Here is a 17,442-nt window from a genome sequence, read left to right on the forward strand (position 1 = left end):
CAATTTTAAAATGACTCTATTAGGACAAATATTAGGGCAATCACAGCTGCTTCTGTGCTACTGAACATGAATGTTATTTTATCATTTATGGGATTGCCAGAGCTCCCTGGTGCTGTGCAGTGTCCTGGCAGCTCACAAGAGGCAAGGTCTGCCCCGAGGAACCTATAATCAAAAACCAGGGAAGGGGATGGGGGAAGGGAATTAATCAATGATTGACTTTCTCTGCATTAAATACAGGAGTGTCTGAGGTAAGGAGATTAAATGACTTGGCTAGATTGTGCAGAGAGTCTATAAAAGAATCGGGAATTGAAAGTAGCCCTCTTCCATCTAAATTCAGACATGTTGAGTCATCAGTCAATAACAAGACTGATTTCCATGGCAGTAGCGTTCGGAGGCTTTAATCAGGTTTCATGTCCTATTATGCTGGGTACTGTGTAAATATAGAATAACAGATACTTTCCGCAGGCATGTCCTTAAACAGATCCCTGCTGATTTCAGTGGAACTCTACACGTCCAGCAGGATACTCTGGGGTGGATCTGATTTTCTAAATAGGGATGAGATGCAGTAGGTGGAAGTAAAACCTGCAGGATTTATGGGGAACAGATTATAGGTAATGGGATCACAGGGGTGCCTGTGTAAAGTATGCAGTGTAACAACTTTGTTGATGGCTTTTTTCTATTTTGGAAGATGGTAAGGGAAAATCATAAACTTCTTCAGTGACAGTCTGGTATCTATATGCTTTGAAGTGTCTGAGTACTGGTGTTTTAAAGAATTGCAAAGATTTCCTGCTGAAGAATAAATAAGAATCACTTAAAACAACTGCAGCAAAGCTCTTTTCCATTTTTTCACATAAATAGTCTTTAGAAAAGAGTAACCGCTTTGCTTATTTTAAAGGTGGGACGGTGAAAGGTAAATGGAAAAGAACGATGCTATAAAGGGAAGAACCGTGAGCACATTTGGAGGACATCTGCTGAGATGTTATCCGTGGGGAAGAAGCCCTGCCCATTTGGTGACATCATTTTCTACAACTTCCAGCCTGTCCTGGCAGGCGTAGGGGCTGCAGCGGGAACGCTGTGCGAGAGCCAGGCTGCATGTGGCAGAAAATACAGTGGGCCTGATTCCCTCCAGGCTGGCAGCGAGTATCTGGAGTTCAGCAGACAGGCAATGTTTGATGACTTGAGATCTAAGAAAACCAATGCTGTGTGCTGAGTATGGTGAGGGGTGGGGTAGGGAGGGCAACCAAATAGGTACTTGTTATATCAGCACACATGCAGGGGGTTTTAGCATGAATTTTGCAGTGTTTGTGCATGTGCCTGATTCTTATTCCTAATATCTTCTTAAACTTCTCCTTCCTAATATCTGCTTAACTTCTGGACACCATTAGCTCACAGCTCACATGGCACCAGCATTTTCCATGCCTGTATCTACATTAGCGTGTGAGACTGGATCAGGAGTGTGCTTTGAAGCAAATCTCCTGAACATGCTGATTTATTGCTTCAGTTCGTATCACAGACCAGTCTTGGAGTGCAGGAACTGGGCTCCCTTCCAGTGAACCTAAAGCAGTCATGTCCTCCAGATGAGTTCACATGAACCCTGGCCACCACTGGGCATGCAGCCCAAGGGACCCTGTTACAGCTAGCCCTAGGGCCACTACTGCTCACGCAGACCGAGCACATCTCAGCTTGTTGCCCACAGGAAACTTCGGGCTGGGGGGAGAGGAAGAGGGCTCAGGCTTGGAGAGGAGCCCTGCCCTACAAAGCCGGATGGACATAACTTGCTCTGGCCACAGGGTGCAACAGCCACAAACCTATCTGTAGGCAGAGCTAACAAAGCCAGCGTAGGTGTAGCCAAAGGCTAGTAAAAGCACTTGGAAGTTTTCTGACAATAAGAAGTCAGGCAGAAAAGGAGACCTCTGTGATTTCACTGAGGGCAAGCAGTAGTATGAGCTCAAACCTGATTAGACATCAAAGAACTACAGGAGAGAGATGCTCTAACAGCAAAAAAAAAAAAAAAGAATTTATATATAAGTATTTTAATATATATTTTAGTCTATATAAAATATTAATACAATACATAAATTATTACCAGGACTCTCCTTTCATAGGACTGCTTCTTTTAATAAAAGTAAAGCAGAAACTCCTCTCTCTTGGGCTCATAAGCCATTGCTTTTTGGCTGGTGTCTGATCGGCATGACTGCAGAAATGAGAATGCAGCAAGGCTCTGAAGTAAAGAAAGCACCAAAGATAAGAATTTGTCTTTCCTCTCTGTTCCTGCTTTTATTCATGGTACTGTCATCTCTTTTACCTATGAGGTGTGAATACAGATGAAGACATGACTAAGTGTAATTTTATGGCTGCGGTAGCCGGAGGGTCAGACCAGAATGATGCTGAAACAGTCACTTCTGCCCTTAAAAGTTTCCAAACTATACAATTTTGAGGAGGTGATTCAAAGGGTAGCAGATTTTCACGTGCATGCAGATGCCATTAAAAATGCACTGAAGAAATTAAAAGCAATCCCTTATCTTCTAGCATTAATATAATATCATATGTATATACATTGTAAAGGATCTAGGAAGCCCCTGTCACCATCATGCCTAAAACCTTAATGCCTTGATTACAGCTCTTGATCTCAAGGAAACTCCAGACGTCATGAAGAAGCTGGGAGCTCAATGCAGCCAGAACCAGTGCTCCAGGAACCCATTGCTGTGCCCAAGCCCATGGCCAGCAGCACAGCTTCTGCTCCTTCCACGTTTCCACGGGGGCATCTGCAAGGGTAGATACTGCACTGCAGTTAGTACGCCCACATTGTACTTAACTCTGTAACTTTAGGTGAAGAGCATAATCAGTGTTGGGTGTGTGAGAGTTGGGAATGCAACAGGGACCTGAAAGGTTTTACTTTGGTTTTAATATGTGTACATAACTTCAGTATTTCAATCTCAGAGGATTTGTCTTTCTGACTACAGTTAAGATCATGGTGTTTCCTCACATAGATCATTGGAATGTCAGCATTTTCAGGTATCTTCCCAGAACTAACAACTCATGACATGTTACTTTATGAGCAAGAAGGAAAAGCAGTGGTTTTAAGCAGACTTCAGTCCCTTCAGACCAAAGACTGTGTCTTCTCATGTGTCTCTACAGTTCCTAATGGTGCCTGGTCCAGACTGGGACTTCTGGTTATTACTGTAACAACAAAAGCAACTGTGGTGGTGTACGGGACAGAACTGATATATTTGCTATTTTTGTACATTCTATATCTAACTAGCGCATTTTCTATGCAAACCAATTTGGTTCCTGTTTATATACCAAATTCCCTATGGAGTGTTTGCTGCCCCATATCATGGCTATCATTATTCCTCGTGAAGAGGACTGTATGGCTCTCGCTTAGGAGTTTGTCAACACCATTCATGACACAAAAGCTCTCTGCAGGACTGTGAAGCGTGCCTTCTTCCTCCCACTTCAGCCGGAGAAAGCACACTGCTGTCCCATGGCTGTCCAGCTTCAGCACCCTGGTGACCAGGAAGAGAAGCTGGAAACCAAACCTCTTGCCCCACCTCTCCCAGCGCTTTTAGCAAGCCATCAGGAAGAGCTCCCGAAAATGCTTCAGCAAACAGGCGTCATTCAGTTTGCTGCTCCTTAGCTGACACAATCTTGTAGGAAATGCATCGAAGAATTACAAATAAAATAATACATTTATTTATTCACAAGATGAATTTCTAAAAAGCAAAACGACAATGTTTCAGTATGACTATATTTATTATTTTTTTTCCAGATAGCCTGCTATTGTTTTGCTATTGAGAAATGCACCTTCAAACATTGGATTAGTTGAATTTTAGAAGCACAACTATGTTTATTATATTTGGTGCCACGAAATGCACTTCTAATTTGTCCTGTTATTGAGCTAGATTTTTGTCTGAGACCAAACCTCAGTTGCTTGTTTAAAAGCTGTTAATGCCTAGACTGAGATACTAGCCCTGCAATTCTGATAGGATGTCATGTAGTCTCTTCCTTTGAGTACAGCCCCTCTTTTAAAAAGGCAGGAACAAATTCACTGTTGGCCCATAAAAGTACTGTCATTGCTTGCAATCATGGAACAGAACTTGTTCTACTGGAGGTTAACTCAATAATTCCACTTTATCTTACCATACTAGTCTTTCTTCTTATGCCTGATGGGATAAAAAACATTTTTATCCAAAGCTGTGTAATTTAAACATTTTAAAATAACTTTTTAAAGTTACATCAAATTATATGTTACCTATATATATGTCTTAAGAACTGATGAGAATAGGAGTGCCTGCTCTTCTGGTGTGGTATTGATACGTTGTCTGGCAATCAGCTATTCTTTGCCACTAATCCCTATGCTCAGCATTTTCGGGTAATATAATACCAAGGAACAGTTGATGCACCTTATCCTGAAGCAATTAATAAACTAGAGTCAACAGATGTGAAATTTGAGGAAGCGCTCAGGGAAATCTAGGGACTTCCCTGAAAATTAGGGTTTATAGACTATAATCCCATTGATGATAACTGAGAGATAAAACCCACATTGTTTGCATTTATAACAATTCTTGAGTGATTTCATTGTTCTCAAAGGGGAAAAAAAGCTGCTTTTGTTCATTGTTGATACAAAGTCACTCTTGTTGTTGCAGACCAGGCACTTCCTACTTTACCTGGGTATTTTTATCCACAGTGCTTTGCTGCATTTGAGAGATAAGCCCTTATTCCAGACTTCAAATTGCACTTCCCCCTCAAATTTGGAGGATGTCAGATCCAGATCGGGATCCAAACTTTCTGGTTTGGGCCTGTCTTTCATCATGTTAAATCAACAATCGGCAAATCTAAACAATCTGTTCGTGTTAAAATTTGAGGGTTTTTTTTTAAATTGTACTTCCTTTCTAGAAAACAACAGAGGTTTATTTTCTTCTCTTCAGGACAGAAAACTGTTTACTGTGTGACCTTATTTTTTAAACTGCAGCTTCATTTGGAGGGGGAAGTCCTAATGACCTTGCTTACCACGCAGCCTGGGAGCTTATCAATCAGGACGTGGTTTGGCAGGAAGGCAAGAAAGCTCTCCTGCAATCAGATCTATTACCAGAGATCCCCCTGCCTGGACAGAAGTGCCTTGCAGCCAGTGAACTCCTGTACTTACACTTGCTCTTTATTGCTAGGTGTAACTGCAGTCTGAAGACTCAAAATTAGTTCATAAATGCATTTCCTTCTTGCTTTTGTTAAGTTTGTTACACGTCCTCTGAGTGGCCTCCAAGCTTTGAACACTGGTTTTAAATTTAATTTTAAATATATCTTCAATGCCTACCTACATTTTAATCTACACTAAATATTCTGCACGCAATGCACAGCAGGTCGAAATGTGATCATAAACCCTGATTTTTCCTTCTCATTACCTTTGCATCCCAAAGAGTTCTCACAGCCATTTCATTCTGCCCCAGTATAAACAGAAATCTCTCCACTGACTGCAGCAGATGAGGATCTGACCCTAAACAAGGTAACTGGCCCTCTACCACGGGGTCTGCTTATTCCGCTAGGTTGCCCGAATGGTATCTTTCTAAAACTGTGCTGAAACATGCCCCAGTAAACCCAAAGAGAGCCATAGAAAACACCATGCCGGTGTAGCAGCTCTGCCAGGAGGAACTGGTCTGTTCCTTGGTGGGTGGGGAGGTCTTGCTCTGTCTCCCTCCACCATGAAGAAGAGTGAAGCCTTTCCTCCTCTGTCTCATGGTTGGCTCCTCTAGCACACCAGTGTAGCTAAAATCCAGTGAACCATTTGATGCTCAGGAACCCTCGTGGCAGATATGATTAGACAGACCCAGCTGATCAAAATGGAAGAAGAAAGTGAATTTTACTAAACGTGTACGATCATTCAAATGATGCGGTAGAAAAGCCTCTTATTACATCAAATAGGTTTGCTACTAGTGTAAATGCAGACTCGTATTCCCCAGCTTTACTGCTGTAAATGCATTTAATGCACCTTGATGTGTTAACAGTGCAAAGCTGTGGGCAGATGTGCTGCTTTCAAAATTCCAGATAGCTTCCGAATGTAGAAATGCCATTAGCAGTGATCACGCATTTCTGAAGAAATCCAATCAGTTCAGTTAGTGTTTATGGCACTGTCAACTGGAAAATAAACAAACTCCTTTAATGACCAAAGAGGGCAAATTTTGATACTGGAAGCACGGAGAAATAATAAATCTGTCAAAGGCACTTCCACAACATCGTTTTTCAGCACAGAACGGCTCTTAAAAAGCTTACAAAATATTGCTGCCCTCTAAGCAACAGTTCAAGCAATTTGTGATGTTTTGACCCGTTCCTGATGCGAGAGCAGGACGGCCTTGAGCCCAGCAAGGTGCTGGGGAGAGCAGGGTCCAGACTCAGCGCCCCGGACCCACCGCCACTGGGCAGCCGCTTCACCTTTCCGCGCCTCGCAGCCCGCCTGCTGCGGAAAGGGATATTGAAATATCCCCTGAGGTACCGTGATATCCAGTTATTTAATCAATCGCTATTTGGCAGGGGCGAGGCAAAGCTGAGTGCAGAGGAAGCGGACGGCACACCAGGCTTTCGGGGAAGCTTGCTGGTGGCTCCCCAAGAGGTTTACCAGGGCCTGGCCTTTCCCAGAGGTTGAAATGCTGAGGGCTGCCCGAACCTCTCCCCTACGGCGGGGTCCGGCCCCTGTTTTTGGGGTGAATAGTCCACCCTACAGGCTCCTAAGGCTGGCGGCTTCCCGCAGGGCCGAGTTAGGAGAGGCCACATCACCTCGCGGGGCACGGCGTCCCAAACGCCCGGGTCAAGGGCCGGGGCGGACCCGAAAGGGGGGACGCCCAACCCCGCCGCCGGGCCGCCCGCGGCCTGGCCGCGCCGGGGGCCCGGAAACGCCGCCCTCGGGCCTGGGGCCGGCCTGGCGGGTGGGCGGGGGTGGGGGGGCCGGGCCGGCGGGCGCTGCCCCGCCGCGCTGAGGGGAGCTCCGAGGCCGGCGAGACGGGACCGGGCGGCGAGGTCCCTTCGGCGGCGGCGAACCCCTTTCCCCCCCCCCCGGGGAGCGCCGCGGAACGGAGCGGGGCGGCCCCTCGGCACGGCGAGGCAGGCGGGAAGCGGCGCGGCGGCGGTAGGACCCGGTGGCGGCTCCCCGGAGGATGTGAGCGAGCGCAGCGGGGACGCGTGTGGGGCGAACCCGGCCGCGGCAGCTCGGCTCGGTGGGCGCGGGGGGGAGGCGGCGGCTGCGGGGGCGGCTGCTGAGCGAGGCGAGGGGCGGCCTTCTCCTCCTCCTCCTCCCGGCCGGAGGCAGGGCGGCGGCGGGGGCGAGGCGGAGCGGAGCGGCGGGGAAGGCAGGCCGGCAGCCGGAGCGGGCGTGTGAGCCCCATGGGCCGAGCGCCTGCGAGAGGGGGAGGAGGAGCCGCCCCGCCGCCCGCCGCCCGGGGATGGTGAGGAGGCGGCGGCTGCCGGCAGCCCAGTGAGGCCTTCGCTCGGCACCCGCTGGAGAGCCCGCCTCGCCAGCCTCCCCCTTCCCCCGCTCGCTGGCTCGCTCCCCCCTTCCCTCCTCTTCCCCTGCCTTCCTCCCCGGCTCCCTTCCCCTTGCCGCCGCCACCCTCCCATCACCTCCTCCCCGGGGCTCCAGCCATGTAAGTGACCCGCTCCCCCGGCTGGGAAGGGCTGGGGGAAGGAAGCGACGGGGCCGGGGCCTGCTCCGCTCCGCTCCGCTCGGCCGCGCCGTGCCCGCCGCATTGTGCGGGGCCGAGAGGGGAGGGGAGGGGAAGGGAAGGGGGGCGGCCGGCTGCCCTCCGCCTTTCCCGGACGGCGGCGGCTGACCCCGCTTAGGCCGCGGCGGCGAGTGGGGGGCTGCCCTACCGCCGCCCCCCCTCCTCCCCGCACCCCGGGCACCGCCGCGCTGCGGGGTGGGGGTGAGAGGGGCCTGGCTGCGAGCGGGCGGCCCCCGGCCGGCGTCCTGCCGGCGGGCCCGGGGCGGGCAGGAAGCTGTTGGCTCCACCGGGATGCGGTGGATGAGAAGGGCGGCGGGGGCGGGGGGGGCTCACCCGGCGGCCTTCGGGCCTCTGCCCCCGCCCCGGCCCCCTCGGAGCTGCGGCCCCTCCAGCGCCGGCGGGGGCTGGGGCCGCCGGGAGCCTGCCCGAGCATCCCGCAGGGAAACGGGGCTGGCGGAGAGGGAGATATTTCTAAAACTGTGGCACATAAAGTCGCTAAGTGCGCCCCCCCGACCCCCGCCCCCGTTTTCTCCCCTTGTCTTCTGTAGCCGCGTTGTTTAGCCCAGCTCCGCTTTGCGGACCACTGAGTGTTTGCCGACGGGGGTGTGATTATCTCCGTGGGCATTTGGCGTGTGTAGGTGGCTGTGCAGCGTTTGTGGACTCGGTTTTTTTTTTTCTTTTTTTTCCCTCTTTCTGTGTTTTTTTTGGGTTTTTTTTTTTTTTTTTTTTTTCAGTCGTGTTTTGCAGAGCTGTAGGGATGCAGTCTGCGGATGCCCCCCTGACTTCCCAGGTGAAATTCTGCAGTTGCCGAAATGTTCTTGGAGACTTCTAGGACTTTTGCTTCTGTTCCTTTGTAAAATACATAGTTATAACCAAGTATATGAACGTGCTGGGACTTTTAATATCTTTTACTGACAGTACGTTACTGATGCTAATGCAGGTTACACCTTATCAGTATCCCCCACCTCATCCTGCCCCCCCTGCCCGGGAAAATATTTAACTGTTTTTCTTTTTGTTTTGTTTTCCTACCACCTCTAACATATAAGAAGCAAATCCCTGATTTGCTCTTGTTTGTTTTATTTATACCACAGGAGGGATGTGCATTTCAAAATACAGTTATAAAGGGGAGTTACTAAAACTTAATTCAGAAGAATATTTGTTTACAGGTAAATAAATTTGACATACTGCGTGACTAGTAATTACTTTTATGTAGTAGTTAATTTCCTGATGACAGCCACAACATTTGTCTGAGTTAACAGATTTAAAGACACTGTGGAACTAGCTTTGATTTTTTTTAAAATAGGAGGGGTTTTGTTGTGTGTGATGTTTATAGAAGTGTTTTTGGTGCGCAGCAGTGGTAAATCAAATTTAATGATTGATCCAGTGTCTACAAGTAACTTGTATCTCTAGCATTCACTTGCCAGCTTATAAAAAATGTCCTGCAAGTGATTACATTAAGAATTAAGTAAGTTCATGACTTGATTTGTTTGGGGACAGAACAAAAGTTCTGTTATAAATACTTTAAAATAGAATTTGATTAAATACATCTCAAGTTGGTACAGAAGTGCTGAGCAGCACAGTTCTTAAATTATATGAGCATAAACTGTAAAAGGACTTGTTCTTGTTTGGGAACATAAAGAGGATTTTGTCTGGGCTGTCTTTGACAGAGAGGGTATGAAGAAGTCTCTTTGCTGCCATGACTCAGTTTTGAAATAGGCAGCTTAGTTTCTCCTGTCAGACTACGGTTTTGGTTGTAGTTTAGACAGCTGGATGTTGTAACTGGCCCCTCACCTGAACAGTATTAACTTCCTGTCTATTGATCAGCAAAGGCATGAGAGCACAAGTATTTCAGATTACAGTTTTGTAAACCTAAATTAGGCTAACAGATTGAAAGAAAAGTGGATGTGGCTTTAGAGATTTTTATTTTATTTTCTACTACCATTTTCCCTATAGCTCTTAGTATCAGAGAAGCCTTTCTGAACCTTGTGATGAGCTGCGCACCCTGCCATGAAATACCAGTTTAGATGTGGTGTCATTCGACAGAACATATTGTAGGAAATACTAGTGACTACTCCTAACTCATGGCCCACAATGAGTTTTTGTAAAGTAAGCTAAGATGCTGGAGCAACCTGGTCCCTCTAAGCTTTCTTGCAAGCTGTCTGCAAGATTTGGTAACTGGGTCATGGTGAGAAGCTGCTACTGTGTGCTTAGAGGGCCTTGAGCACATTGGAACTGCTGCTGCTCCAGCAAAACAACCGAGGCAGGATTTGCATAATGCAGGAGATGTACTTTGCTGGTCGAAGCCTGGTGGGGACATCTATCTGTACGCTCCACTTGAAATGCTGGCTGGAGCCCAACTTTGTTGTGTCTGTGCTGTTCAGGTGGAGTTGGCTGTCAGCTGCGAGCTTGTCCCAGGATCTGGGATCTGCTGTGGGAACAGATTTCACGTTGCTCATGATATCCCGTGTAATGGGCCCAAGCACAGACCCCTCTGGCCCCCTCTGGTTCCTGTGCATCTCATCTACTCTGGTGATAGTGTTGTATGGCCAAGGCAGGCAAATGGGGGCAGCTGGATCCTTTTTTGCCTAGTCCTGCTGTTGGTGTGTTATAAGAGCGTGTAAAGATGTGTAGCACATTAGGGTTCAGGGTGTCTTGGGAGGATCAGGGCTGTGCCACACCAGGGCAGTGGGCATCGGTAACTGGTGGTGTGATGGGCAAAGCGTTAGTTTAGGAGCATGCTTTGCTGTGACCTGCTTTCTGATCTGGGCTAACTCGTACAGCCTAGACACAGTCTAACGTGCCAGGTGAGGCAGTGGCAGGACTGAGGTTGGTGGGCCTGATCCTCCTTCAGTCTCTTGCTTACTCTCCCTCATAGAGGAGGCAATTACCATAGATGCTCCTGCATCCTCTAAACTTAGGTTTCAGCTTCAGCGTTGCGGAATAATTCCTTTTTTAACTGCTCTGCTTTAGGGCCTGAGTAGAAACAAGTGTAAAATTTCATCTTGTAAAGAGGACAGATTCATCTCTTGATCTTGTAGAGACAAAAGAAGGTGAGGATAATAAGTGGAAGAGCATGAAGGAAGGAGCTCTAACATGACTCTCGCAAGTACAGAAAAGACGGTTCTGCTCCACCTTCTGTTGGACAGTTGGTCTGACTGACTCTAAAGCAGATTTTGCTGCTGCAGTGCCTAGGGAAGTGAGTTATCTCATTATTCATGAAGAAATTAGTAACCTTTAAGGAATTAATGTGTGCGTAAAAGCAGCATCACTATGATATGATGCTGATGTTGTGCCATTCATGATTTACTGCACTTCAGCCACGTGAGGAATACTTTGGTATTGAAAAAGGTATTTCAGAAATGCATATTGAAAAACAAGCAAACAGAAGGCTAAGAGAAAGACGGATTTGTTTAGCTTTTGACAGTATTCAGTCATGTGCAGACACAGGCTGGAGCAGCCAGGTCATACTTACCTCAGATGCCCTCTGTTCACTGGGAACCATTCCTAGATGGCCATAAATGAGGACTGTAATCATGCCTTTTTTTTTTTTTTTTTTTCCCTCCCCTCTAAGGATTTTATGGAAAAGGAACTTTCTCTGGTATACGCATCTTCCATTAGTACGTTGACCTGTAGTTAACTGGCTCTCCTATTCCGAGAAATTACTCTTACTTGCTGCCACTGTCTTCAATAGCGTCTTTTACTAAAATAAGATACATTAGGCACAGCTTGAACGTGTGTTTTAAAATATACCAGATGGAGAGAGTTTCCTTCTGTTGGGAGCTGCGTCTATGGGCATCTTGTTGGACAGCGAGAAGGGACTCCCAGCTCTTCCCACTGTAAAGAAAAATTAAATTAAGTTCCCCCTTATAAAATAAGCACTTTGGCATAGCTCGTTGAAGGCCTGAGGTGGGGCCCATGCTGCAGGTTAGTGTCAGGAAATGTTTAGTGTTTTCCCACTTCATTGTGCCCTGCTGCCCAATCTTCTGTGCATGGCTCCTTTACAGTCCCCCCCACACCCTTCACCATCCCTTGCCTCTTGAAGGCGATGGGCAGGTAAAGACACATCCATGATAGCAGGGTGCAGTAGCAGGTGGGGAACGTTTCCGGGGTAGAAATTGTAGGGAAAAGGCAATCTAAACTTTTTGGACACCACAGAGAGCAGAAAAAGTATTTCCTCTGAACTTTGGATTTCTTTGTTGATCTGCTTTTTTGGGGCCGTATTGTCATTCGAATTCAGATTATGACAGTTTAGCTGATGACAACCAGGAGGCTGCCAAGTGGTGATCTTGGCAAGCATTAACCCAGAAAAACCTGGAATAAGTTAGCTCCAGATTGCAGAATTTTGGACCTTTGTGGTTTTTTTCCTGTTTTTAATAATAGGATTATCCTTTCTATAGACTAGTTTGGCTTGTAGCTTCCTTTTTTACATATGGTTATTGAGAAGGATATTGATCATCCAGTGCAGCTAAATTGTTGAATTCAAGATGCAGAAGTAGGTTGCACAGTCCTGGTGTTCTGTTCTAGCGAAATGTTAGAAGCGTTAACTTTCCCACCTGGGTGTTGCATTTTCAGATGTAAGCTGTGATAATCTTAGGGGTTTTGTTCAACACTTTGCAAATTACTTGATGCTTAAACGAAGCCTCTAAACGAGGTCTAGTTTCCTCTTGATATCAACAAGTAAGTCTAGCTCGCATGACTGTTGTGCATGCATTTTTGAAAGGAGAAGGAAAGCCTGCCGTGTTCATCAGGTTCTATCCTAGTTGCTCTGGAGCTAACGGAGTTTGTTCCAAGGTAACTTTGGCAGCTGTGGTTTACTGGTCTCTATTCTGCAGCACACGGTGTCCTCATATTTATTTGTGAAATGAAGGAATTCTTACATATCTCTTGTTCCAGTGTAATTTTTGTGTTTTTGCTGTCTCGGGGAAACGACTTATCTGTTTCTTGGAGCTGATAATTATAACCAGTGAGATATGGCAGATTTTTAATTTGGTAAAAATAACTTGGTTTGTTTCTGGGGAAAAACTAGAAAATGAAGTGTTACGGGAAAAGCTGAGGAATAGTGACATAGGCAAAATGTCAGGGAAGTGACCTCCTTTCTCCCAGTCCATTTCTGCTTGCAGTGATGGAACTTGTTCAAATTTGACCTCTTTGCTTTGAAGGCTGCCCGTTTCAGAGCAGTGGTGATGCACGGTACAGAGCCCTCTGTCCCTGCTGGGGTTTCAGTTCTAGGTTGGATTCATTTTGACCATCTGTTTCTTCCATCCAGCGTTGTGTTTTAGTGAGTTATGGGGAATTAGTTTCTTTTTAATCTAGTTTCTGATGGATGGCTATCACCTGCGTGCTCACAGATAATTGATGCACGTGTGCCAAATGCATGCAGAGACGGTTTGTATTTGTTAGGTGGGAATGCAATGTCTCCATGGCTGGGGAGAGACTCCAGTAAAAGCCAGGTCTTTGACAGTGAGTTACAAATGCTGCTGGGTTATTGCTGGGCATTTGTCACCAATTAAATTTTTTTGATCACCCAAGTAATACCAAATTGAATGGCGATATGGACACTTTGGAGAGCTCTGAAGTCATTAAAGAAAAACAAACAGAGAACATTTGTACCACAACCAGAAAAAATATCAGATTCAATTTAGAAAAATAATAAAAGCTAATGCATTTGGGAAGAAATTACTTTCAATGAGGGAGAGAAAAGTGAAGAACATTTCTGTGGTAGTCAGCTGTGAGTTAGACCCATTTTCAATAAAATACAGCAATTTTGAGCTATTTAGATAGGGACTTCATCTCATAAAGCAGAGGGGTAAAACTCCTGAGTTGTACTGAGGTGTATTACATTGCAAGAAAGGCTGCAGCAAACTGCGATGCATTCAGAGGAGAGAAATAAAGTTGATCAGGGTGCTATAAGGGCTGATTTAGGATAATAAAAGGTACGTGAGCTTATCTGAGATTCTTTGTATACCTCTAGGAGAGATAGGAGTTACAAATAGCAAAAGTAGAGAAGACACTTTTTGGGGAGTCAAGGAGATCTGAGCGTGATTAACAGAATGACACTAAAGGTCAGAAAATCTGAAGCAGAGTACTGGGAATTTTTACAGTCAGAGGTTTATCTCTAAGATGCACTGTGTGCTAGTTGATAGACTGCTATGCATCAGGCTGTAAAGAAACCTTCCAGAAGAGGTTCTGGAAGTCTTCTTACCAGGAAATATATTTAAAATGGGACTTTGTGAAATCTCAGGATTTTTATTGTTATGGAGAATGAGATGGTGTTGCAGGGATGGAGGTCTATTGGGCAGGGTCTTGCATGCACCTCTAATCCAGACAGTGTGTGATGATGTGAGTCTGCCCACGATCAACCTGCTCAGTGAAGAAGCAGGACTGTAGCAAGGATGTATTTTGGCACCTCCGCTCACTGAGATATAAAAACCCTTGTGAAGAGCAAAGCCCTCATTTAGGTTTTGTAATAATAATAATAAAACCCCAAACCAACATCCCAGCAATGAAAGCTACTCCCTGTTGTATCACTTACTGTTCATATGTGACATGCTTCAAAATAATGGTGCTCTCTTCTTTTGATCCTTTTAGAAATAGCTGAGAAGGAGAAAAACAGAGAAAAAAAAAATCCCTTTTGTGGAGCCTTCTGCGGGAGTTCAGGAATTTCAACAGAGTGATCTTTTGGCATAAACTGGTTTTTCAAGAGACATTCCTGCCATTATGAATGAAGTAGCAATAGTGAAGGAAGGGTGGCTTCACAAACGAGGTAAGTGTCTCTTCCCTCCAGGACAGCAGACTGGCTTTCTCTTGCACGAAGATTTATCCTTTAATAACGTATCTTCAAACAGTCCATTAATTTTCCTGTTTGCACTAATGGGAAACAGCATATAAGGAGCACGTATGACTTTCTCTCAAGTTTGAGAAAACACGTATAAGGGGCTTTGGGTGTGTGCCTGTGTGTGCGTTCACTGCATCAACTGGTTTGAAAATTATGATAAAGATAGCAACTGAAGGAGATGCTGCTTAGTGTGTTAAAGGTTAAACTGCAGCAAATTATTTTATCTGCAGGTCAGTAGCTTTTCTTTCTGTGTTAGAAGGTAGAATTGTCTTGAGGTGAATCTTCATTTGAACAGTGAAAAATATGCCTGTGTTTTGTGAACAGTGCTGTGCTCTTGCAGAGACTTGCTAGAGAATGTGCTGTTTTGTTTGTGTCTGAACCGCTCTTGGTACCGGTGATGGGAAGAACAGCCTTGAGTTTGTGCGCTCTCTGCATTTCTGTTGTACCATTAAGACCTTTTGTAATTTTTTAAAAAGTCCTTGTTCTTGACTGGGTGGCAAAACTGAAATAACAGTCATGTATTGTTATGCTTTTGGGATTCTTAAATATTTTATTCCCCAAACAGCAGTTTTGTTCTTTTTTTTTTTTTTTTTTTTTTTGGGGGGGTGGAGAGTGGGGTAAGAGGTGTTTGTTTTCAAGTACTGCAGTGTTACTCCTTTAAGGTGCTTGACCTACTACCTGTTTCTTTGTGTCGTACTACTGTTTCTTGGAAAGGAGAGAGCAGTGTTAGGTACTTTCCATAATATCATCATTTTTTGGGACCAAAACCAGAATCTGTGTGCTCCAACAGCAGGGAAGCTCGCATGGTTCTGCAGACTCAGGATTTTTCTAGAGGATTTGCAACAACTTGCCTGAAGGTGCAAAGGTGTAGCATAATTATTTGTGTAAGGAAATGGAAATACATTATCATAACCTTGATAAAAGCTGATGGTTCTTCTGCAACAATAAGAAATTTCTAAGAATTTAGAAAGCATGTTGATAATCCATGTTTTAAAAGGGTGAAAACATATACTTCTAACAGCTGGGTGTGCAGCTTAGTTCAGCAAATTGTCTGATGCTTGATGAAAAAATGTTCTGATAAAGTTTGTTTTTGTGTTTTTTTTTTTTTTTTTTTTTGTAACATTTTTGTTTTTGTTGTTGTTCTGGTTTATTTCAGTTAGAAACACCTTTCCGCTCATTATCTTAAATAACTCATTCAACAATTCTGCTGTACCCAGGCTACCTTGTTTTGATAAAGTATTTGAGAATTATGCTATGTTTGGATAAAATAGGAGAATGAAATACAGAATTATGCTTCCCATTCCCATTTATGAATCGAGCAAGTCTTCAAATCAGAGAGTTATGGTTTTAGTTTTAAATGATGTTTTTAGGCTGAGCTTTTTTTAATGACTGTTGTAATTCTTTCTGCACTTACATATAACTTAAAACAAACTATTTTGTTATTTTGAGGAGCACCGTACAAAAATCTGGGGGAGAAACACTTACTTTAAAAAGTATGAAAATGGAATTGTATTTTCAGGGTGATTCATAGTATTGTTTAGGTTGGAAAGGACCTTTAAGATCAAGTCCAATTGTAAACCTAACACTGCCAACTCCACCACTAAACCATGTCCCCAAGCACCACATCTACATGTCTTTTAAATACCTCCAGGGATGGTGACTCCACCTCTTCCCTGGGCAGCCTGTTCCAATGCTTGAGAATCCTTTTGGTGAAGAAACTTTTCCTAATATCCAATCTAAACCTCCCCTGGCGCAACTTGAGGCTGTTTCCTCTTGTCCTATCACTCTTGGGAAAAGAGACTGACAGCCACTTTGCTACAGCCTCCTTCAGGTAGTTGTAGAGAGCGTTAAGGTTTCCACGAGCCTCCTTTTCTCCAGATTCAGAGGCAGACGTGTCAAACTTTAAAACAGTCGTGTTATATTTCAAGCTTGTCTGTATTTACTCTTGTGAATTGAATTTATATTGTTTCTAGGATTATGATAAAGCTACATTCAAGTAAGGAGACCTCTGAAGGAGGTCTTGGTAAAAGATGCCCTGATCTTCTGATCTATGGGGGTTTTTTTTTGTTTTTCAAGTTACCTTGGAGAAACAGATTATTATCTCTGATGGTTTGCTGATAATATGATGATGATATTATCTGCTGAGCGCATTTCCATTTCCAAAATGTTACTCTGCATGTTATGCATATTTGAGATTGCAAATTTGTGCCCAAATGCCCAAACTGTTAAATGTATTTTGGCATTTTTTGCATGCCCGGTTTCCTAATCTTTTTAACCTGTTCCCCAATGCCTTTTTGCCTTCTCGGTATGTGCGGTGACACCTATTTCATCCCACTTTATTGACTTTGCAACTGTTCATTTGGCATTGTCCATGCAAGGAGCGTTTTAGAAAGCAGTACTGTCTCTCATCATCGCGTTGCCAGTGTGTCAGATCCATTACTCTCTTGGTTTTCGTAACTGTTTCGGGATTAGTTGAGAAATTCCGTTCTTTTGGCTGGGGGTGTTTCTGGGGGAACCGATCTGCTCGTGTGTTTTGTGAAGGATTTTTTTTTTTTTTTTTTTTTTTTTTTTAAATCACCTACATTTATTGTCAGACCCTATTGGTTTGCTGGCTCTGCAAGATCAAGTGCTTCAACCACAGGATGTTTCCAAAACTCATGTCTGATACTGTCAGCTTCTGAAGTTAAGGCATAAACAGTAATTACTGCTGGGAGGTACTGCTAAAGGAGGATTTTAGATATAGGAAATGTATACTGTTTTTCTTTTGGATCATTTATAAAACCGAAGGTTGCACTGCATGTGTTCTATAAAGATCCCAGGGCTTTCCACATGCAAATGTTTTAAATAGTGACTGGCCAAAATCCAGATTGGGCAATGATGTTCTCCCTACCTAATATTGCC

The 17,442-nt window shown here is 44.8% G+C and overlaps 1 protein-coding gene across 3 annotated transcripts in view; it reads left to right on the plus strand.

Annotated features, from left to right (window-relative positions):
- The first annotated feature begins 6,941 nt into the window (after window positions 1-6,941).
- Window positions 6,942-17,442, plus strand: part of AKT1 (AKT serine/threonine kinase 1) — a 75,629-nt gene continuing 65,128 nt past the window's right edge. Inside the window, exons 1-2 of one of the 3 annotated variants that reach the window (XM_086749069.1) lie at window positions 6,942-7,144; window positions 14,295-14,469. In XM_086749069.1, the coding sequence (XP_086605195.1) occupies window positions 14,424-14,469 (46 nt within the window). In that variant the 5' untranslated portion in view covers window positions 6,942-7,144; window positions 14,295-14,423. Of the gene's footprint in view, window positions 7,145-7,415; window positions 7,629-14,294; window positions 14,470-17,442 lie in introns of those variants that run through there. The other 2 variants (XM_086749071.1, XM_086749070.1) reach the window with 2 other exon arrangements.

This window comes from Chlamydotis macqueenii, chromosome 5, assembly GCF_036417535.1.
Source record: "Chlamydotis macqueenii isolate bChlMac1 chromosome 5, bChlMac1.mat, whole genome shotgun sequence".
Lineage (NCBI taxonomy): Eukaryota > Metazoa > Chordata > Aves > Otidiformes > Otididae > Chlamydotis > Chlamydotis macqueenii.